The sequence below is a fragment of the Panthera uncia genome, chromosome B4, assembly GCF_023721935.1.
Source record: "Panthera uncia isolate 11264 chromosome B4, Puncia_PCG_1.0, whole genome shotgun sequence".
In the NCBI taxonomy this organism is placed as follows: Eukaryota; Metazoa; Chordata; class Mammalia; order Carnivora; family Felidae; genus Panthera; species Panthera uncia.
In genome coordinates this window covers 67,743,592-67,767,359 of record NC_064809.1, presented here as the reverse complement: position 1 = coordinate 67,767,359, position 23,768 = coordinate 67,743,592, and the positions used below count along the sequence as shown (strand labels likewise).

Here is a 23,768-nt window from a genome sequence, read left to right as displayed (position 1 = left end):
GCTTAACCAACTGAGCCACCCAGGTGCCCCGCAAATGTGAATATCTTAAAAATTGCTGAGAATGGGTAAATTTGAATAAATCATAATGAAAAGTGTTTATTTTACTTTGTAAATTTAGCACTTGGATTGTAATTGAGAATATTCCTAAAACAAAGCATGTTATGGTGGATGGAGTTAGTTAAACTGTTGGTCAAATCTTGTTCTATGTGTACATAGGGCTGCTTTCTTTCTATTTAACCCTCTTGCCAGAGATAACGTGAAGAGCCTGGTTACCATTTGGTGGAACAATCCTGCTGGCTCAAGCCTCTGCCCAGAAATTTGATTCAGTCTCTTTTCTGGACAGTCTGGTAAGCTGTCATTGTTCTTTATGTTAAAATCATCTTATTTAGAATGTACCCAAGAGGAATTTAATATTAGAGGAACAAACAGTATTAAGTTCAGTGAAAATGTTAAAAGTTACATTAATTTAAGGCTTCACATTAAGCATGACTAAATTTTAATAGCACTTTCCGATAGAAATATAATGCAAGCCACAAAAGGGAGCCATATATGTAATAAAAATTTCTCATGGCTAAACTGAAAAAGTGTAACAGGTGAAATTACTTTTAATGCTGTATCTTATTTAACCTAATACATCTAAAAATTACCCTTTCAAATTATTATTGAGATATTCTACAATTTTTTCATAGGAGTCTTTGAACTGTGGTTTATATTTTATTTTCATACCACATCGCGATTTGGACCAGTGCAATTTTTTTTTAACGTTTATTTATTTATTTAAAAAAATTTTTTTTTTAACGTTTATTTATTTTTGAGACAGAGAGAGACAGAGCATGAACGGGGGAGGGTCAGAGAGAGGGAGACACAGAATCTGAAACAGGCTCCAGACTCTGAGCTGTCAGCACAGAGCCTGATGTGGGGCTTGAACTCACAGACCGCGAGATCGTGACCTGAGCCGAAGTCGGCCGCTTAACTGACTGAGCCACCCAGGTGCCCCAACGTTTATTTATTTTTGAAGGAGAGAGACACAGAATGTGAGTGGGGGGAGGGACAAAGAGAGAGAGGGAGACACACAATCTGAAGCAGGCTCCAGGCTCTGAGCTGTCAGCACAGAGCCTGATGTGGGGCTCAAACTCACGAACCGCAAGATCATGACCTGAGCCGAAGTCTGATGCTCAACTGACTGAGCCACCCAGGCGCCCCCCAGTGCAATTTTAACAAGTGCATAGTACTCACATGTGGCTTCTATATTATTAGCACAGACTTAGAGCATCTGAAAAAACATTTGGTTTTATATAATTCTCCTTTTGTTACTTTTCATTAAAGATGCTTTAAGTTTCTTTTCTTCTTTTATTACTTCACCTGTTTGTGGGTGTTCAGCTTTACTGTTGATCATTGGTAACCTGAAACCCTACTATCCATTCCTACATTTGACAATTTCTGTAGTTCTGTACTGTTCTGTGATACCTGGGTCTACTTAATTTCTTTATATAAAGTGTAAAGTTTACTTCCTGTAAACGCTTCATCAGAATATTGGTTCCTGCTTTTTATTGGAATATCAGACTTAGACCTTCTGCATGGGCTACTGTAGGTAGGATTATACATTATTATCATTGTCATCTCTCCCACCCCATTAGGGTAACAGACTTCTCCTTTCTGGTTTAAAGTCATTCCTCTGAGCCAGAAGGATTTCTTACATGATGACTTTTTTATATGGGGAAGTCTCACATCTTACTTTATGGGGATTGGGTGTCCATTCTCTAAGATGCCTATTTGCTTAAAGATTTCCAAATCCATCAATTTTTCTCTACTTTTCCCCAGTAGATACTATTTGAGAATGAACATATTGCAAAATAAAGCCATATCTCAGGTACAACACATAAAACTTGACATCCTGACTTCATATCCTGTTGGTTTCACCTTTCCTAGATGAGGGACATTTATGAAGATTATTCTGAGTAAATGAATTTATAACCTTTAATACTGGTTATCTCTGTGTCCCAATACCAGCAGAAGAATCTTCTGCATTTTATTTTAAACACTGCTAGACTTTGCTCTTGTAATGAGATTATTTGAACTCTGAATATATAAATGCTCAGGATGTCTGGGTGGTTCATCTTTTTAAGCATCTGACTCCTGATCTAGGCTTAGGTCATGATCTAATGGTTCATGAGATCGAGCCCCATGTTGGTCTGCGTGCTGATAGTGTGGAGCCTACTTGGGATCCTCTCCCTCTCTCTGCCCTTTCCCCCACTTTGTTCGCGTGCCACGTGCACCTGCCCTGTCTCTCTCTCTCTCTGTCTCTAATAAATATTTTTTTTGTAAAAGTGCTCAGATTCAGGGGTTTCCTGGGCTACCTGTTTTCTTGTCTTAATTATTTAACTTTCATACCTGTTTTGAATTTCCAGTCTTTCTTAGCTTACCTCTTTGTTATTTCATCTCCCTTCTGGCAGAATCTCAGTCCCATTCTGTTTTCTTCCCAGCTCTACTATCTAGGCATACCCATTGTTGTTAGTAGGCATTGCCCAGCATATTGAACACAGCATTTATTTAGGTAGTAGTTTTAGCACCAGTAGACAGCCTTAGGATAGGGCGTGGAATTAGCATTGGAGGGCCTGGTAGGGTGTTTAAGTGAAGCAGAGAATATTCTCATTCTCACATACACTGTGACCATTCATCCTGTTTAAGTTCATTGCCTTTACCCAGGTGGGAGTCGATAGTTGCTTATTGTGGTCACTGGTGTTTGGCCAGATTTCTGAGTTAGAGGCAGTTGTAGCCAATGAACACTAGGCAGCATGTGGTAGCAGATGACTGTGAACAAAACTAAACACTGGTACAAGAGTGTTTTAAGATTAGAGCCAAGGAACACTGGATTCGTTTTTTCTTTTATTTTCCTTCCTATGTTTAGATAGTTCTGTTTACTACCATGACACTGATGTTCAAAAATGTTTAACTTCATCTTTAAGTATTTACTGAGACCAGCAAAGTGCCAGGTACTTTCTCCACAGTGACCAACAGACACTGTGCCTTTTCAAGCAGTGGTTACTTGTCATTCCTCTTTATGTATTTTTTAAAAATTTTTATTTTTTTAATGTTTATTTTTGAGGGAGAGAGAGAGTGATAGCGAGCAAGCAGGGGAGGGGCAGAGAGAGAGAGGGGAGACAGAATCTGAAGCAGGCTCCAGGCTCTGAGCTGTCAGCACAGAGCCTGATAAGGGGCTCGAACCCATGAACTATGAGATCATGACCTGAGCTGAAGTCGGACGCTCAACCGACTGAGCCATTCAGGCACCCCTTGTTATTCCTCTTTAAATGTCCAGGAGCTTACTGCTGCCTTCAGGTCCAGTCAGAGACCTCAGCTTAGTAGTTTTTGAGGTTCTGCAGTAGAGACTAGAAACTGATGACTAGTGGTACCAGTTTGACTTGTTTTGTTTGGTCCCTTCAGTGTTAGTCTGTAGCATGTTTCAAAGAAATGGAATTGCCATTAATCGTTCAGAAGATTTTACTTGAAATTTTAAATTTAAGCTTTTTTTTTTTTTTTTTTTTCAAATTAGAAGATCTATCAACTGTGAGCCACATTGTTCATTGCAACAGTTCGACCCATGTAGAGGGGACTTTGGCTCTTACAGTTCTCGCCACTCCCTGTTGTCTCCTGGGATTTTGTTATAACAGGTCCTCCTTACTCATTTTTATTAACTATCCAGTCTCTAGATAATTGAACTTGCAACCACTCTTCTAGATAGTCTGGTATCTTACTACTCTAAACTTTATTTCTTTTCTATGATATGAACTTTTAGTACAGCCAAGAAGACATCCTTAGGTAAAGTCTGTACTTAATAACATGGCTTACAAATCATTTCATGGCTTGGTTCATGTTTATTTCTTCAGCCTTAGCTCTTGCCATTCACTCCAGTAATGTTACACCCCAGTCTTATCCACCACCACCCCTACCAGTGTTGTGCTCTGTTGTTTCTGGTCTTTGCATACACTCTAATCTCTGGATGCTGTTTTGATTTTCCTCTCATTCTCTGTCCCCACTGCTTCTCACCTCTCACCCCTTGTTTGGTTAATTCCTGTTAATTTCATGTCTTAGTTTAGATGTCACATCCTTCAGAAAGCCTTCCCTGTTCTCATAGGCTCTGCCTAGGTAATCGTCCTGTGTATTTCTGTAACTGCCTGAATTTAACCTAGTCTTAGCACTTGCAACTGCTTTTGGTAGTCTGCTTTCCAAACCTTCTATAGACTTTTTAAGAGGGTGTCTTCTTCACCTTTGATTCCTAGGGCCTGTCATAAAATAGGTGTGTAGTAAATATTTCTTGAATGGATGACTTCTTTTTCTAAGTTCTTTAAAATTTTTTTTTAACGTTTATTTTTGAGAGAGAGTGCGAGCAGGGGAGAAGCAGAGAGTGACTGCTTAGATCTGAAGCAGGCTCTGTGCTGACAGCAGAGAGCCCAAAACAGGGCTCAAACTCACAAGATTATGACCTGAGCCAAAGTCCAACGTTCAGCCGACAGAGCCACCCAGGCACCCCTTTCTCTAAGTTCTTTTAATAATTTGTTTTTTTACAGACATAGTTTTTTTTTTTAGTGTATTTTTTTTTTTGAGAGAGAGCGCGTGAATGAACACGAGTGGGGGAGGGGCAGAGAGAGGGAGAGAGAGAATCCCAGGCAGGTTCCACACTATCAGTTCAGAGCCCAATGTGGAGCTCAAACTCATGACATCATGAGTTCATGAGGTCATGATCTGAGCCAAAATCAGACACTTAGCTGACTGAGCCACCCAGGTGCCCCTCTTTTAATAATTACTAATTCTGAGTCTTTGCTTATCTGATTTCTGTGGTATAGAATATTCTTTTTACTCTTCCAATTCTGTTCATCCTCCAGTTTCAACTTGGGTGGACTCTCCTGAGAGATTTTTTTTTTTTGGTCGAATTTCAGTATCTACTTACTTTTTACTTCTTTAGGTTCTGGTAAAACTTTTTACTTTTGATTTTATTTTTTTAAAGTTTATTTATTTATTTTGAGAGAAAGAGAGTGAGTGGGGGAGGGACAGAGAGAGACAGGGAGAGACAGAATCCCAAGCAGGCTCCACTGTCAGCGAGGAGCCTGATGTGAGACTTGAACTCATGAACCATGATACCCTGACCTGAGCTGAAACCAAGAATCAGATGCGTAACCAGTTGAGCCACCCAGGTGCCCCCAGTAATACTTTTTAGAAACCTCTCATTTTAGCGCAACGTGGTTGCATATGTATTACTTTATTTTTTTTTTATTTATTTATTTTTTATTTAATTTTTTTTTCTTTTTTTTAACGTTTATTTATTTTTGAGACAGAGAGAGACAGAGCATGAACGGGGGAGGAGCAGAGAGAGAGGGAGACACAGAATCGGAAGCAGGCTCCAGGCCCTGGGCCATCAGCCCAGAGCCCGACGCGGGGCTCGAACTCACGGACCGTGAGATCGTGACCTGAGTGAAGTCGGACGCTTAACCGACTGAGCCACCCAGGCGCCCCCATATGTATTACTTTATATCGAAGTTATATTTAATGTATAATACCATTCTTAAAGTGTTACTTGCTAGTAAGTTGTGCATATAAATAACTAGTTAAAATAATTTATCTAGTGATTATATTAATTTATGAGTCAAGCCTGTACTGCTTTCCTGAGTATTCTCCCTTATTTACTGAGAACTCTGACATCTAGCCAGAAGTTTTTGTCTCTACCTAAATTTCTTATGTTTTGGACTTTTCCCATACTAACAATGCATATATTTTAAGTGCTTGGTTATCTTTCTGTTTCTTGCACTAAACTGTAAACTAGGGGTTGAAACCATGTTTGTCTTGATGTAAACACCTGTTGGTATAATATCTTAACTAATGTTGGAGTTTAGAAGATATTGATATTCCCCATATGCATGTTTAAGGTGTGACTGCAAAACAGTGAGTGTTTTCAATAAGTTGGGCATGAACATCACATTTCTTTACATGATAATTATTAGGCAATTATTTAGATAACTTCATTTTGTCTTCTAGGAATTTCAAACTTAATAGGTGCAAAATTGAACTTACAGTTCTCTCCCCAGATTCCCCCTCTCTTGATGACACACACACGTTCTCTCCTCACTCTCTCTCTCTTACCCTCTACATCCTCCTATTCATTTATAAATCCTATATACTGTACCTCCAAAAATATATTTAGAATTCCACCTCTTTCACCCTCTGCTGTTGCCATCCTGTTACAGGCCACCACTGTCTCCTGCTTGCCCATCACAGTAAGTTCCTAATTGGTTCCTGTGAGTACAGTCTGCTCTCCTACCATCTGTTCTCTAAATAGCAGCCAGGTAGTTTTTGTTTGTTTTAAGTTTCCAAAGCTATTTAAATTTGAACCTCACAAACCCCTTTGTAGAATGACTATTATCATTGTAATTATTTTACCAAGAAAGTAGAGTCCAGACAGGTTAAATGACTTACATGAGAACAGAAGCTATTCAGTAGTAGAGCCAAAATTTAATTATGGATCTTCTTGTCTCAAAGCTTTGTCTTGTGGGCCACAAATTCTAAATGTGATGGCTTAAGAACCCTTAAGAGGAACATTACTTTAAAATCTCCCCTAGGCAGTTTTCCAAAGGGATATGTCATTCATACTATTTATAGTCACTTTTTAAGAGCAGTTTTAAATTCACAGTTAAATTGAGCAGAAGGTGCAGAAATTTTGCATACACCTCTTGCCCCGCACACTTGGCACAGTGCACCCCCCGCCCCCCCATTATCATCATCCTTACTAGAGTGGTATATTTGTTACAAGTGATAAACCTCTGTTGATACCTCATTATCCCCCAAAGTCCTTTGTTTATATTCGGGTTCATTCTTGGTGTTGTGCATTCTGTGAGTTCAGACAAATAGGTAATGATGTGTATCCACCATTATAGTGTCGTATAGAATAATTTCGCTGTCCTAAACATCTTTGATGCTCTGCTTTTTCATCTCTCCCTCCCCCCAGCCCTTGGCAGCCACTGATCTTTTTACTGTCTATACTTGTGTCTTTTCTAGAATGTCATATAGTTGGAATGATACAGTATGTAACCTTTTCAGATTGGCTTCTTTCACTTAGTAATATCCATTTAAGGTTTATCCATGTCTTTTGATGGCTTGATAGCCCATTTCTTTTTATTTTATTTTTTATTTTTTTATTATTATTTTTTTTTAAAACAAGCTCTAGCCAATTTTATTAACGAAAAATTTTACGTGATTTACTTTTCCCCAGTCTGTTCTGGCATGCTTCGAATGATATCAGAATCACCTGGATCAATAATAGCCAGGGTGCACACTCTGTAGTATTTCCCACACGCTGTGCCCAATTCAATATTATTGCCGCTGTAGTGATGGACACCAGTTTTGGCCAACATGGCATAGTATTCTATTTCAGATTTCCTCAAGGCTGGGCAGTTGTTGGCGAGGATGACCAGTTTCGCTTTGCCATGTCTGATCATTTTCAGAGTCTGCTTGTACCCCAACACGTACTTCCCACTTTTCATAACGAGTTGGAGCCTAGAGTTGATGGACTCCAGCGACTTTTTCGTCTTCTTTGCGGCCACCATCTTCCTGCCTTAGGTGCGGGGCGGACCCAACCAGAAGCAACCGCCAAAATCAGCCCATTTCTTTTTAGACTGAGTAATCTTGTGTTGTCTGGATGTTCAACATTTTATGTATCCATTCACCTTTTAAAAACCATCTTGGGGGGCGCCTCGGTGGCTCAGTCAGTTGAGCGTCCGACTTCGGTTCAGGTCATGATCTCACGGTCTGTGAGTTCGAGCCCCGTGTCAGGCTCTGTGCTACCAGCTCAGAGCCTGGAGCCTGCTTTGGATTCTGTGTCTCTCTGTCTCTCTGACCCTCCCCTGTTCATGCTCTGTCTCTCTCTGTCTCAAAAATAAACAAACATTAAAAAAAATTGAAAAAAACCATCTTGGTTGCTTCCAAGTTTTGACAATTACGAATAAACCTGCTATAAACATCCACGTACACGTTTTTATGTGGACATAAGTCTTCAGCTCCTTTGGGTAAATACCAACGAGAATAATTGCTGGATTATATGGTTAAGTATGTTTAGTTTTGTAAGAAACTGCCAAACTGTCTTCCAGAGTTGCTGTTCCTTTGCACATTCCCACCAGTAGTGAGGGAGACTTCCTGTTGCTCCACCTCCTCTCCAGGATTTGGTGTTGACAGTGTTCTGGAATTTGACTGTTCGAAAAGGGCAACCAGGCAATTTTTATTTTAGTCAGATCATATTATTCTCTTTTTCAGAACTTTTGCATTCTACTTGGTTTCCCATTCTACTTGGAATAATATTCCAAGTTCTTTTCATTGTACGAAAGGAAGGCCTTACATGACCTGGTCCTTGGGACCTCTTCATACCTATTTTATCATTTCCTCTCTCGCTCATTGCAATTGAGACATTTTGGTCACCTTCATGTTCTTCGAACCTGCCAGCCTTATACCACAGGGCCTTTGCAAGTTGGTCTTGTCTTTCCTGGAATTTTTCACATCTAGGTATCTCCATGGTTTACTCCTTCATTTCGTTCAGGACTCTGTTTAAGTATAACCTTACTAGAGGTGCTTTTCTGATTTTCCCTGTAGAAAAATAGCACTGCTGTGTAGCTCTCTTTTTCTGTACCCTGCTTAAGTTTTCTTCTGCTACTACCTAATAATATTTGTAATACAATAATATAATAATAATATGTGTGTGTATGTGCACGTATGTGTATATGTATATACACACACATGTATATAAATAAAATGTATATGCTTGTCTGCCTTTACTAGAATGTAGGTATGCTCCATGAGGGGTATTTCTGTATACCTGTAGAATAGGACCTGGTATATAGATAGTATTTTGTAAATGTTGAGTGAATGAATGAATTACACCAAAAAAATGTTTTAACATTACTGATTTTGAATATAATGGTAGGACACAATCATATACATAAGGAAGGCTTAGTTTTATTTTTTTTTTCCACAACTTGTAAGCTTTGTGAGGATAAGAATTTTCTTCTTTGCTGTAGTCTCATGTCTAGAATGTTGCCTGGTGGCAATATATATTTAATAATAAATAATTACTGAACAGGGATGTCTTTATTATGAAAACAACCAAATTATACTATATGTGAAAGTAATGTTGAATAGAACTAAAAGTAGACTATAAAACTCCGAAGTTGGGGGAAAGGAGAAGAGAAAGAGTGATAGTACTACCTTGATTAAAATTTCTGGGTGTCATTACTTCCATTTATCTCCACCATTTGCCAACTACTCCAAGCCACCATCGTCACTTGTCTGGACCACTCTAATAGTGTACCACTCCATCTCTCTAATTCCAAATATATTATGCTTTAGTTCATTCTCTACAGTTTAAAAAATTTTTTTAATGTTTATTTATTTTTGAGAGAAAAAGAGAGCACAAGCAGGGCAGGGACAGAGGGAGAGGAAGGAGCAGAATCCGAAGCAGGCTCCAGGCTTTGAGCTGTCAGCAGAGTCCAGTGTGGGGCTCAACCTCAAGAACTGCAAGACTATGACCTGACCCGAAGTCGGACGCTCAACCCACTGGGCCACCCAGGTGCCCCATCATTCTCTAGTTTTAAAATGGAAATATGATGGAAATCACTTCTCTCCTTAAACGTATTTCAAGATACCTATTGAATATAGAATAAAATTCAGATTCTTTAACTTGGCCTATTTATAAACTGCGTCCAGCCTGCCTACCTCTTGATCTCAGGCAGTTCTTCAGTATTTTCTCCAATGTTACAAACTTTCAGTTTTTATAAGGCAACAAGTTCTTTGCTGCCTTTGTACACTCAGTGTTTACTTTCTGCCACATACAGTCTTTCTCCCAGTCTTTTACTGGGGCAACTCCTTTGCATTATTTAAATCAGAGCATGTTGGATCATGTGAGCAGTCATCTTTGAAGGCCTTACCTACCCTCACTCCTGTTGCAGTTGCTCATGGTGTTCAAGTGGGACAGGCAAGAACGAAATAACAGTTTGTAATTGTATATGTAGCTAACTTGTTTGTTTGCCATTACACTTTTTTGTTTGCCATAACATCAAGCATGGCGCTTGGTGCTGAGTAGGTGCTCGGTAAACATTAGTTTAATGTGTGAAATAACTGTATAACAAAAAATGGAAAACAAAAAAATAAACATGGAAAGAAAAAAACCCCAGAAAACAAAAAGAAGACCACATGTGCTTATTAAAGCAATAAATGCCCACAACATAAGCTCAGTTATTAAGCAAGACTCAGATTAGGTAGAATACAAAACTCAACTATACAATGAATATTATTAGAAACACATCTGGAACAAAATTACTAAGAAGGTTGGGAGCAAATGGATATAGTGAAAACAAGATATTAGGCAAATATAAACAAATTAATCAGTGGATGGTATTGCTAGACAAAGCTAATTAAAAGTAGTAAACACCAGGTGAGAAAGATAAGCACTTTGTAATAGTCAAAGATATAGTTACTAATATAAAGACAGCTACAAATCTTTATTTTTTAAAAATGAAGCATTGGAATATGCAAAGTGAAAATTAAATCCAAGGAGGGAGAGAAATACAGCAGTAATGGGAGACTTTAAAATGTGTTTTAGGGGCGCCTGGGTGGCTCAGTCGGATAAGCATCTGACTTCGGCTTAGGTCTTGATTTCGTGGTTTGTGAGCTTGAGCCCTGCGTTGGGCTCTGTGCTGACAGCTCAGAGCCTGGGGCTTGCAGCCTGCTTCGGATTCCGTGTCTCCCTCTCTCTCTGCCCCTCCCCTGCTTATGTTCTGTCTCTCTCTGCCTCAAAAATAAATAAAGCATTAAAAAAATTTTTTTAATGTCTTTTAGTCCTTGTCATATCAGAGATAAATAAGTAGACAATATGAATCATATAATCAATAAATCTGAAATAATAAATATACTCTTATTGTAAAAAGAAAAAGTGCCTTTTCAATTTCCCATGGAACATTTAAAAAAATAAGTACTAGAGGGGTGCCTGGGGCACTCGGTTATGCATCTGACTTTGGGTCAGGTCATGATCTCACAGCTCATGAGTTTGAGCCCTGCGTTGGGCTCTGTGCTGACAGCTCAGAGTGCTTTGGATTCTGTGCCTCTCTCTCTGCCCCTCCCCTGCTCATGCTCTGTCTCTCTTTTTCTCTCAAAAATAAACATTGAAAAAAATTTTTTTAATTTATTAAAAAAAATAAGTACTAGAAAGAACACCGGAAAAAAAAAGTAGAAACATTATCAACCACATACTCTACAATGAAATTTTAAGTTAATAACAAAAGCAGGACCCAGAAACCAAATCACAAAACCTTCTCAAACCTCAAAACAAAAACCTCAGGGTGCCTGGGTGGTTGAGTTGGTTGAGTGTCTGACCTTTGGTTTTTGGCTCAGGTTGTGATCTCCCAGTTGTGGGATCGAGCCCCATGTCAGGCCCTTTGCTGAGCATGGAACCTGTTTGGGATTCTCTCTCTCCGTCTCTCTCTGACCCTTCCCCACTTGCTCATATGCACTTTCTCTCTCTCAGAATAAATAAACTTTAAAAAAAAATAAAAAGATAAATAAAAATTACAACTTTATTCTGTTTTATGCAGTTTTCTATGTTGTCCTTTACAGTGATACAAAACAATTATTTTATAAAATACAACCACTGGGGCGCCTGGGTGGCTCAGTCAGTTAAACATCCGACGTTGGCTCAGGACTTTGGCTCAGATCATGATCTCATGGTTCATGAGTTTGAGACCTGCATCGTGCTCTGTGCTGACAGCTCAGAGCCTGGACCCTGCTTTGGATTCTGTGTCTCCCTCTCTCTTTGCCCCTTCCCCGTTTGCTCTGTCTCTCTCTCTCTCTCAAAAATAAACGTTAAAAAAATAAAGTAAAATAAAATAAAACATGATCACAAATTTGAGAGGATCTTCTTGGCAACTTTTGATTCTTCTTTGGTTGTGGTAGATATTAAATTAGAAGCAGCTTGGGATTGGGAGTTGTGAATGTGATCATTTAAGGTTGCCAAAAGCAGATATACCAAGCAGTGGTAACTGATAACAAGATAGGAGACAAAAGAATTACCAGTTAGAATGGCACAGCATCCTGGAACTGCCCTTTCATGTAAGAGGAGATGGCCAAAACATCTTAATGGCCCCCCGTTGGTGAGACATGTATGAAGTTCTGAAGGGTGGCTCATGATTTATCACAACTGCACAGCATTGTGACATGTAGAAAGCATGGCTGTAAAAAGACAAATACTGCATAATCTCATGCACGTGTGGAATCTAAAAAAGATGAACCCTCAGAGTGCCTGGGTGGCTCAGTCACTTAAGCATCTGACTTCAGCTCAGGTCATGACCTCACGGCTAGTTAGTTCCAGCCCCGTCAGGTTCTGTGCTGACAACTCAGAGCCTGGAGCCTGTTTAGGATTCTGTGTCTGCCTCTCTCTACCGTTCCTCCACTCATGCTCTTTCTCTGGTTCTCTCAAATATAAATAAACATTAAAAAAAAAAAAAAGAACTCAAAAGAAGCAGAACAGAGTGGTGGCTCCTGAGGAGTGGGAGAAACTGGGAAATGTTGGTCAAAAGGTACAGAGTTTGTTATGCAGGATGAGTAAGTTCTAGAGAATCTAATGTGCAACATGGTGATTATAGTTAACAATATTGTATTGTATACTTAAAATTTGCTAAAAGAATAAATCTTCAGTGGTCTCACCACCACAACAAAACAAGCTGATGGATATGTTAATTAGCTTGGGTATGGTAGCCATTTTACAGTATACTCATGTATCAAAACAATGTTGTACACTTTAACTGTATACAATTTTTGTTTGTCAAATGTATCTTAATAAGGCTGAGAAAAAAAAATAAAGTATGGACTTTAGAATCAGGCAGACGAGAGTTGAATGTGACTTGGAATATGATCATGGCAGGTTTCTTGAGCATTTTGAGCTTTAGTTTCCTCATCATGTGAAAAGGAATTTGTAATGAAATGAATTAGTGGATGTAGAGCTTAGATTGATCTTTGGCACACGTAAGACACCTTTCATAGCTTTTATACATTATACTATTTACTAAGACAGTGAAGCATGTAACAAATTATAGGAACAGAATTTAAACATTTGGAATTTTTAAATGTATGCTTTAGTCAGCTGGAATATAAATTTTATATAAGCCCTTCATTCTCAGTTACTCATAACTAAGATCTTGCTACATTTCATTTTTTAATAAAGTATAATCAACATACAATAAAATGCATAGGTCTTATATTTTCCATTTGAGTGCATATAACTTTGAATATTAAAGTGGTGGTATCTTTTCATTTGCATTGAATTACAAACCAGTGAATTGCTAAATATATTTGATAACTCTGATAATTAGTAAATTCTATGTTAAGAAAATCCTTTTTTTAGGAATTTCAAGTTATTTCAAAGAACTGTGTTAATTTGTGGTCATTGTTGGTCTGTATTAACTCAGTAGCACTGTTTTTTTAGTAAATTATATTTGTGACCTGTCAAACAGAAATTTCTGCACATAGCTTCCATTTAGCACATATTTTATGTGAGATTAAAAGGTAGTCTTGTCAAGTTTCTTTTTATTTACCCCCTTTGGGGAGCCTATTACACTTCTGTTCTTTTTCTCATTTTATTGGTTAACACAAAGTGTTACATTAGTTTCAGGTATACATCATAGTGGTTCCACAAGTCTATGTTTATGCTATCCACAAGTCTGTATTTATGCTGTGCTCACCACAAATATAGCTACCGTTCTGTCACCATACAAGGCTGTATTCCCTATGCTGTACCTTCTATCCCTGTGATTTACTCACTCCGTTACTGGAAATCTGTATCTCCCACTCCCCTTCACCTACTTTGCCCAACCCCCTATCCTCATTCCCTAAGAGAAGCTGGGAGTTCACTTGTGTTTGGCTGAGATATAATGAGAATAGACGATATTTGTCCTTCCTAAATTAGGACTCTCTGTTCAGAAGCAGAAATCTCTTCTGTAGTCTTTTCCTCTCTTCTTTAGGTGAGCCTCTTTTTGTTGCATGTTTCTTTATATTTCCTGTTAAACCTTAACTTCCCCTTTTCAGTTATTTTGGAATATGTCATTATGACCTATTAATTCTAAAGTAATTCAGCTCACTTGTGTACAAACCAAGTTGTTTACTTACTGGTTTGATATAATTTAACTGATTAGAGCTAATTAAGTCTGTCTTAGCAAACATGAATGTTTATTCAGAATGTGGTTTTTCTAAGAAATACGGTATCATGTCATAAATTTCAGTCGTCATCAATCCAAATTTTGGAGAACTTAACGCAGGCTGAATTAAATCATCTACTAGCAGATAGAAGAAAGTCATTTGTTGATTTATGACTCTTAATTGTGAAAATGTAATAGTAATATGTAATATACATATACATACATAGAAAATATATGATCATAAAGAAGTAAACTAGCAGTGATTGGTGTTATTAGGTTTAAATTTAAAAATATTTCAAACTATAGGAATAGCTATCTTTAAAAGGACATTTTTAGGGGGACATGGATGGTTCAGCCGGTTAAGTGTCCGACTTCAGCTCAGGTCATGATCTCATGGTTTGTGAGTTCGAGCCCTGCATTGGGCTCTGTGCTCACAGCTCAAAGCCTAGAGCCTGCTTCAGATTCTGTGTCTCCGTCTCTCTCTGCCTCTCCCCTACTTGTGCTCATGTGTGCTCTCTCACTCTCCAAAAAAAAAAAAAAAAAAATTTATTTTTTAAATTAGAATGAAATTTGTGATTACAGGCATCTCAAGTAGAAAAAATCTAAAGAAAATGACAAAAGTAAATTAAAACAGGCAGTTTTGCTCAAGATTTGTGTTCTAACACTTTCAAAGTTAAATGTAACTAATTTTATTTTGAAAGAATGTGCTACTGTTATATATTCATTATTGATCCTGTTGTTTGTTTTGGACTGATTATTTGTATATGAATTATCGACAAAAGGTGCTTATAGTAGGTTAATTTTCCTCTGATACTTAGTGTGGGTTTGCTTACCTTCCCTATCTGTAGCATATATGCTCAGTTAATATTTATGAAATTCCATTTGATATTAATAATAGCTTGAGAAACATAACCAGGAAAGTAAAATTTTTAAGGACTTTATATCTGCTACAAATACATTATATATTATGTTTATAATATATAATGTGTATAACATTTAACAGGTTATAGATAATATGTATATATATGTGTACATACGTGCACATATACACGCACTCAAATATATACATACACAAGGCTAAATAGGAGACTTTAAATATGTTTCTGCTATTGTGGCATCATCATGCCTCTAATCATCCAGCCTTAAACCTTGATATCTCAAAGCCTCCTCCTCTCTGTCTCAAGAGCCCCAGATCCAATTAGACTCCTGAGTGGGTTTCTTCACATTCTCTCACATAGCCCGTTTAAACCCCAGAGCCCTACTTTAGACACTTATCGTCTCTCTCTCTCTCTCTCTCAAATATGGTAATAATTTCATATTGGTTTCCTTATTTCAAGTCTGACCACCTTTCATTATCAGCAGCGAGGATTCAAAAATGGATTCTGTTTTTTAAACTTTTTATTTATTAAATAACATTTCAAACACATGCAAAAATAGAATACCTTATGGATTGAACTTGTGATAGCTCCCTATTCCTTCAAAAGAAATCCACGGGGCGCCTGGGTGGCGCAGTCGGTTAAGCGTCCGACTTCAGCCAGGTCACGATCTCGCGGTCTGTGAGTTCGCGCCCCGCATCAGGCTCTGGGCTGATGGCTTGGAGCCTGTTTCTGATTCTGTGTCTCCCTCTCTCTCTCTGCCCCTCCCCCGTTCATGCTCTGTCTCTCTCTGTCCCAAAAATAAATAAAAAACGTTGAAAAAAAAAATTTTAAAAAAAATAAAAAAAAAAAAGAAATCCAGACTTCAGGCAACTTAATATATAAGTCACAACTTTCCATATCCTGGTTCCAACTTGCCTTTCCAGCTTTGTTCCCTATTATAATATCCGTATTCTAGCAATGCTAGCTTATTTACTAATTATGGGTTTCTGAAAATGCTCTGGAAATTCCACGCATCCTCTTGACATTGTGGCTGCTCATAGTGCTCCCTCTTTTTTTATTTTTTTTAATGTTTTATTTTTGAGACAGGCAGAGTGTGAGCAAGGGAGGGGTGAAAAAAGAGGGAGACACAGACTCTGAAACAGGCTCCAGGCTCTGAGCTGTCAACACAGAACCTGATGTGGGGCTCGAACCCACGAATTGTGAGATCGTGACCTCAGCTGAGGTCAGACGCTCAACCGACTGAGCTATCCAGGTGCCCCTTTGCTCCCTCTGTCTTAATTGCCCTTCTTTTCAGTCCCATGTGTTGAAATTCTGCAACTTAATGTGCCATTTAAGTATAAGCTCTTCAGGAAGGCTTCTCTAACAGTTTTCTTTTCCACTCTGACTCTCCCAGTTGTAGGTGTGCTCTTTTAGTGTGTCCTACCTTTCATATTTATTCAACAAATATTTACCGAGAGTGTACTATGTTCTAGGCCATTAGTGGATCCCTCATGTCTGTTTTCCCACTAAAACAGAGGCTCCGTGATGTTAGGAACCATATTGTCTTCATTTTTTAGCCCCTTCTTGGATTTAGCACAGTATCTTGCATACAGGTGAAGCTTTGAAGTGAATAGTGATCTTAATAATTGACCTTCAGTTATTTTCAAGTAAAGTATTATATAATAAAATTATACATATGAATACTTTGAAAGTTTCTGTTTTTATTTCAAAAAGTAAAACATTTTTTAAAGGTGTAGAAAATAGAGATAGGACAAAGAAGAAAATTAAAATCATCTTAGAAACCAGGGCGCCTGGGTGGCTCAGTCAGTTAAGTGTCTGACTCTTGATCTCAGCTCAGGTCATGATCTCCAGGTTTGTGAGTTCAAGCCCGCATGAGGCTCTGTGCTTACATCTCGGAGCCTGCTTGGGATTCTGTCTCTCCTTCTCTCTGCCCCTCCCCTGCTGTGCTCTCTGTCTCTCTCAAAATAAATAAACTAAAAAAAAGTTAAAACAAAATCATCTTAGAAACCTGGAAATAGAGGCACCTGGGTGGCTCAGTTGGTTAAGCGGCTGACTCTGGATTTCAGCTCAGGTCATGATCTCATGGTTCGTGAGTTTGAGCCCCACGTCAGGCTCTGTGCTGACAGTGTAGAGCCTGCTTGGGATTCTCTCTCTCTTCTCTCACTCTCTCAAAATACAAAACAAAAAGAAACCTAGAAATGATAGCCAAAAACACTTTGAACACTTTGCATTGATATATTACTTTTTTTTTTCTTTTTAATGTTTATTTGAGAGAGAGACAGAGCACAAGCAGGGCAGGGGTAGAGAGAGAGAAGACATAGAGTATGAAGCAAGGTCCAGGCTCTGAGCTGTCAGCACAAGAACTTGATGCAGAGCTTGAACTCAAGAACTGCAAGATCATGACCTGAGCTGAAGTTCGACGCTTAACTGACAGAGCCACCCAGGTGTCCCTATTCTATTCACTTTTTAATTACCTGTACTCCCATTCTGCTCCCTGTTTGTCTCATCTGTGCTCCTCCTTCCCATACCAGAAACCACTCTTTTCACATGGATTTTTGGCAAACAGATTTATTATATATTTCTGTTTAACAAACCATCCCAAAAGATTTGCTCACAGTTTCTGTGAGTCACGAATTTGGAGCAGCTTAGCTTAATAGTTCTGGCTCAGGATTTATCATGAGGTTGCAATTAAGATGTCAAATGAGGCTGCCGCATCTGAAGGCTTGACTCAGCTGCAGCATCTGCTTCCAAGATGGCTTGTCACACTGGCTGTTGTTGGCAGAAAGCCTTAGTTCCTTGCTATTTGCACTTCCCCGTAGGCCTGCTTCAGTGTCCTGATGACATAACAGTTGGCTTCTCCCACACTGAGTGATCCAAGAGTGAACAAGATGGAAGTCACTGTGAATTTTATGACCTAGCCTCAAAAATCCCACTTAGTGATTTCTGCAGTATCCTTCTGGATACACACATCAGCACTGTTGAGTGTGGGAGGAAAGGGGTTAATGCCAAGAGATAACGAGGCTCATCAGGGTCATCTTCAAGGCTAGTGCTAGTTGTCTATCTCTACTCTAGAATTGAGCAAAACAAAGATGAAATAAGCCAAGTAGCTTTTAGTTTTTTCCAAATTGGGACTTCAGAGTCCCATTTTATTTCAAAATGACAATATAGGGCACCTTGGTGGCTCAGTCGGTTAAGCATCTGATGTTGGCCCAGGTCATGATCTTGTGGTTTGTGAGATCAAGCCCAGCATCACACAGCTGACAGCTGCTGACAGCTCAGAGCCTGGAGCCTGCTTCAGATTCTGTGTCTCCCTCTCTTTCTGCCCCTCCCGCTCCCATTCACACTCTTGTCGCTCTCTCTCTCTCTCTCAAAAATAAACATTAAAAAAATAGATGTTACATGGGAATGCAAGCTGGAAAACAGTATGATGCGGCCACTCTGGAAGACAGTATGGAGATTCCTCAAAAAACTAAAAATAGAACTACCCTACGACCCAGCAATTACACTACTAGGCATTTATCCATGGGATACAGGTGTGCTGTTTCAAAGGGACACATGCACCCCCATGTTTATAGCAGCACTATCAACAATAGCCAAAGTATGGAAAGAGCCCAAATGTCCATCGATACAGGAATGGATAAAGATGTGGTGTGCGTATATGTATATATATACACATACACACACAATGGAGTATTACTTGGCAATCAAAAAGAATGAAATCTTGCCATTTGCAACTACATGGATGGAACTGGAGGGTATTTTGCTAAGTGAAATTAGAGAAAAATACCATATGACTTCACTCATATGAGCACTTTAAGAGACAAAACAGATGAACATAAGGGAAGGGAAACAAAAATAATATAAAAACAAGGAAGGGGACAAAACATAGGAGACTCAAATATAGAGAACAAACTGAGGGTTACTAGAGGGGGTGTGGGGGGGGGATGGGCTAAATGGGTAAGGGGCACTAAGGAATCTACTCCTACAATCATTGTTGGACTATATGCTGACTAATTTGGGTGTCAATTTAAAAAAATAAAATTGTGAAAAAAAAATAGCAAAAGTAAGGATGGGACTATCATAATACTTGGTGAATCCTAGCTGAAATACTTTACATACATCAGAATCCCTTTGTAAGGGGTTTATGTGTAATTTCAATAATACAAGAAAATACCATCCTCTTTAATCATGACTGGCTAAGCTAGACTCTGTCAATTAAATGACATTGACTTCCCTTAGTAAATTTGTTGCTTTCTTTATAAAATGCAGATTGTGAAGAGAAATGAACAACCACAGGAGGCTCAATTCAAGTTTGTTGTGTCAATTCATTTCAATTCAACAAATGTTTATTGAACACCCACTGGGTATCAAACTTGGTGCTGGAGTAATTGATTCATAATGGTTTGGGTGCTTATTAATTAACAGCATTTGCAATGCTTTCATTATTATATGTGTGATTGGGTGGGGTTCTGAGATAATTAACATTAAAATCCTGTGAATTTCTAAAGGAAGTATACAGAAAGATAAACAAATGTTATTGTCTGTACTTATAACTCTCATTTCTTTGGTAACAATTTTTTGTAACAATTTCTTTTGTAACGAGTTTTCTTATTCGTTAGAAAACTGCCTTAAAACTAAAGATGGCACATTCATACTTGATAATAAATGTATATGAAAATCAAGTTTGCAAATTATTTTGAGATTTTACAAAAATCTTGACAAATCTAGAAAGTTTCTCAGACATGCTAATAAATAAAAAAAAAGTTATATGTAAAACCATGAGGCTAAAAAAATAGATATTACAGAATGACAGAGAGACAAACTCTTATAAGAATGCATTTCTAAATCAAATTTTAGTGTTATCTTCACAAATTAGCAGCTTTCAGCTTTTTCATATATTCAATTATCTGAAAAACTTCAAAAATAAATAATAGTTTATTATTAATCTTTAATGCTTATTATGTATAACACAATGTGTTAAGATGTTTTCATGTTCACAAGTTTCACTCCTCACAATATTGCTTCTCACAGACAAATGAGATTTTAAGTATCAGAGCAGGATTGCACTCTAGGCAGACTTATTTCAGAACCAGGCTCTTAAACATTATGCCATTGAATCTCAATTTTAAAGTATCCTTGGAACACAGAGGATATATAAGCATACCACAACGTCATGTAAATTAAAAAAAACTTAGGGGTACTGGGTGTCATCTGGTTGAGCATCCGATTCTTGATTTCGGCTCGGGTCATGATCCCAGGGTCATGGGATCGAGCCCCATGTCAGACTCTGTGCTGAGCATGGAGCCTGCTTAAGATTCTCTCTCTCTCTCTCTCTCTCTCTCTCTCTCTCTCTCTCTCTTTCTCTTTTTCTCTCTTTCTTTCTCTGCCCCTCTCCCCTGCTCCTGCTCTCTCTGAAAATAAGACATAAAAATAAGGTGTGCTGGGTGGCTCAGTTGGTTAAGGGTCCTTCCTTTGATTTTGGCTCAAGTCATGGTCTTGGAGTTCATGAGACTGAGCCCCTGTAGGGCTCTGCACTGACAGTGCAGAGCCTGCTTGGGACTCTCTTTCTCCCTCTCTCTTTGCCACTCCGTCTCAAAATAAATGAATAAAACATTAAAAAAATAAACTTAAAGTAATTAAAAGTAGTATTTTAAAAAATAGTTATTTATAATAAGTCACATCTGTGAAAGATATTGTTTACTAAGTTTTTATAGAGCTCATGGACTTGAACTATAAATCAGGTTCTCCAAATTTTATGGTTATTTTCCTGCCCTTAAGTTCTGCTAACTTAAAATTATAATTTGCTGAAATGGTAACAAGTAATGGCTTATTCAGATAATTCTAGATATTCAGATTGAATATGACCCTAATTTATAGATAATTTCTTAGGCTGTTTTTTTTACTCTCAGATTCTTGATGAACCTTGACTCCCTACAATGTTGAGAGTTTGAATATTTCAGATTGAGGCAGTGACAAATGCAATATTAATTAGTTTTCTGGTTAATCTTAGTGGGAAAGTCAATCTCTTGGATATCTGGCTTTTTCTTAAACTAAAATTAACTTTTTTTGTATTGCACCCTAAGTCAACATATTCATGCTATTCAAGATGCTAAACATACTGCTCAGATATGCATACTACTTGAGCAAGTGTTAGAAATCGCAGAAATGATCATTTCAGATGTTATTAGTGTCTTGAAGAAATGTAAACACTTTTTCCTGCAACAGTTTATATTAAGGTAGAAAATATATTCAGTGTTTTCTTTGTGTAGAAAAGATATTATGACCATTCTGATAATAATGAATCAAAGTTGGGAGGTGTATTTTTGATTGCTAGCTATATACATTGAGGTCTAAAGCAACATATGGATTAGGCAAGTAATTATAACCTCTTTTATAAAAACTGCATACCTACACAAATAGCTGGTATTCTGTCAGTACTGATCCCAGCCCACCTTGTGCATAGTTCACAGTTTTTAATATAGTTTCACTCTACTGGCGGTACCTTTTCTGTAGGTTGGGATATCAATGATAAATCAGTCGTTGATCACTTCTCTATCAGATAGATTGTCTGTGATATAACAAGAACTGATTGATATTTTTTCATATTTGTGGTTCTAACTGTAAAGCAAAAAATCTAGTGTGAACATGTAATAGTATTAACTCTTCTACATTATATGCTATTACTACTATACATTGCCCAGCTCTACCATTTATTAAAAGGATTTTGTGCCTTATGCTTTCTCTTCAAACATGTCATCAACTTTGTGAATGTGTTTTTTAAAGCTTCTCTTTATAATGTTTTTGCTATTATAAGTACAGCTATGAATGATGCCTTTGTGGTTTTAGACTTCTCTGTTTTTAGTGACAGAATGAATCAGTTTTACACTGAAGACTGTATTTTGTTTTTGTTTTGTAAAAACTTATTTGGTTTGCCAGTAATTACGAAAATTATTCAAAAGCTTTGATACTTCGTGGCACTTTTTGACAAAGGATTATATTGTCACTAGAGGCAAAAGAATGCTGGTTTATTAAAACCAGTTTTTAGATATTTATCAGTACACTTTAATTTTCCAGGTACTAGTGCACACATTAACACTTGCAGATTCACCTGCCCTAATCACTCTGATTGACATTCTGTGTTCTGTTGAAATCTCTCGCTCAGTGTTTACTTTACATCATTATTCTGAATTTTGGCATTTCTGGAATTATTTTCATCTCTACTTTTATGAGTTTGGATTTTTACAAAATAACAGAATTTCTGTGAAAAATCATAATTGATCTTTTTAAATTTGTGATTATACCAGAGTGCTTTTACTTGATTGACTGATAGGGCCCACTAGTGGTACACAGACCATGCTTTGGAATGTTGTGCTAAGCTGTTCTAAGAACACAGGAAGTAACAGGTCTGGGTGGTAAAAGTAAAGGAGAGGTAAAATGAAAGGAACCAGTACTACTGTCTGATGATGACTTTGAAAATCAGTGTCTTAACCCACACTGGACCAAGAAGCAGAGGAAAGGCAGTAGGGCAAAGGAATAAGGAGAGACAAGACACAGTAAACTGTGCAACAGGAATAACTGACAGCACAAAATAAAGGTGAACACTACAGAGGAGCAAAGAAATACCAACTAGAACAGCTGTATGAAGACATTAAGTGAAGGACATATCAAGCATTTACTTCAGTAACTTGAAGCCTGGGACAGCTTGTCCCACACTAAAGGTGCTATAATCTGATGGCTAATTTGTTGTAGTCCAGTGGTGAGCTAAGTCAGTACCATAACTTCTTTGTAATACGTAAAGTTTCAGTGGTGTATCAAAGAAACCTTCCTCCAGGATAGACACTAGATTTTCTGTAACATATGGCATCTTGTTACTTGGAATGTTAGTAGGTGTCAATACATATATTAGTTATCTGTTGGAACATAACAAATTCCCTCAAAACTTAGCTGCTTAAAACAACAAGTATTAACTACCTCACAGTTTCTGCCAGTCAGGAATCTGGGTGTAACTCACGTGGGTCCTCTGATTCAGGGTCTCTCACAGGCTGCAGGCATCTCAAAGCATGCTTGGGGGAGGAATTACTTCCAGCCTGTTGGCAGGCCTCAGTTCCTCTGTTGACCAGAGGCTTCCACTGTTCTTTGTCATGTGAGCCACTCTGTAGAGAGTCCACAACACGGCAGGAGAGTGTGAGCAAGATGGAAGCTAGAGTCTTCTAGTAACCTGATTTTGGAAGTAGCATCAATTAATTTTGTTATCTCTGTTTGTTAGAAGCACTTTATTAGATCCAGCCTACTGACAGCGAGGGGATTAGACAAGAGCATGAATACCAGGAGGTAGGGCTTATTGGGAACCAACTCAGAAGACTGCCTGACACAATAATTGCCTGCCATTTTCATGAATGAGTAAATGAATGAAGGAAAAGAGAGAAACTTAGGAAAAATAGCTTGTACCAATAAGTCCTCCATAAATATAGGTTGCAAGAATGGAAAGTCAACCATAAATAAAAGAAAATTAATTTCCAGGTAAGATTTGTTTTAGCTAAAAATAGACCTATTTTGATCAATAAGTGTGCTATCCATATCATATCATATATGGACATGTAAGTTCATATCATAAAGGCTTGGAAAATATGAGTGATGTTTTCTACAGACTTTAAAATCAAATAACATCTTT

The 23,768-nt window shown here is 37.9% G+C and overlaps 2 protein-coding genes across 9 annotated transcripts in view; one reads left to right on the top strand and one right to left on the bottom strand.

Annotated features, from left to right (window-relative positions):
* The window catches only part of YAF2 (YY1 associated factor 2), a 76,744-nt gene that overhangs the window by 34,456 nt on the left and 18,520 nt on the right, over positions 1-23,768 (top strand). For 3 of the 8 annotated variants that reach the window (XR_007456647.1, XR_007456646.1, XR_007456644.1), the window contains exon 3: positions 250-347. The exons of the other annotated variants lie outside the window; for them this stretch is intronic. The gene's annotated coding sequence lies outside the window, so the exon portion shown is untranslated. The remainder of the gene's footprint in view (positions 1-249; positions 348-23,768) is intronic. 8 annotated transcript variants of the gene reach the window in all.
* Positions 7,194-7,648, bottom strand: LOC125918978 (60S ribosomal protein L30). Its single transcript, XM_049625323.1, has one exon. The coding sequence runs from the start codon at positions 7,593-7,595 to the stop codon at positions 7,248-7,250; it is 348 nt and encodes a 115-aa protein (XP_049481280.1). The 5' UTR covers positions 7,596-7,648; the 3' UTR covers positions 7,194-7,247.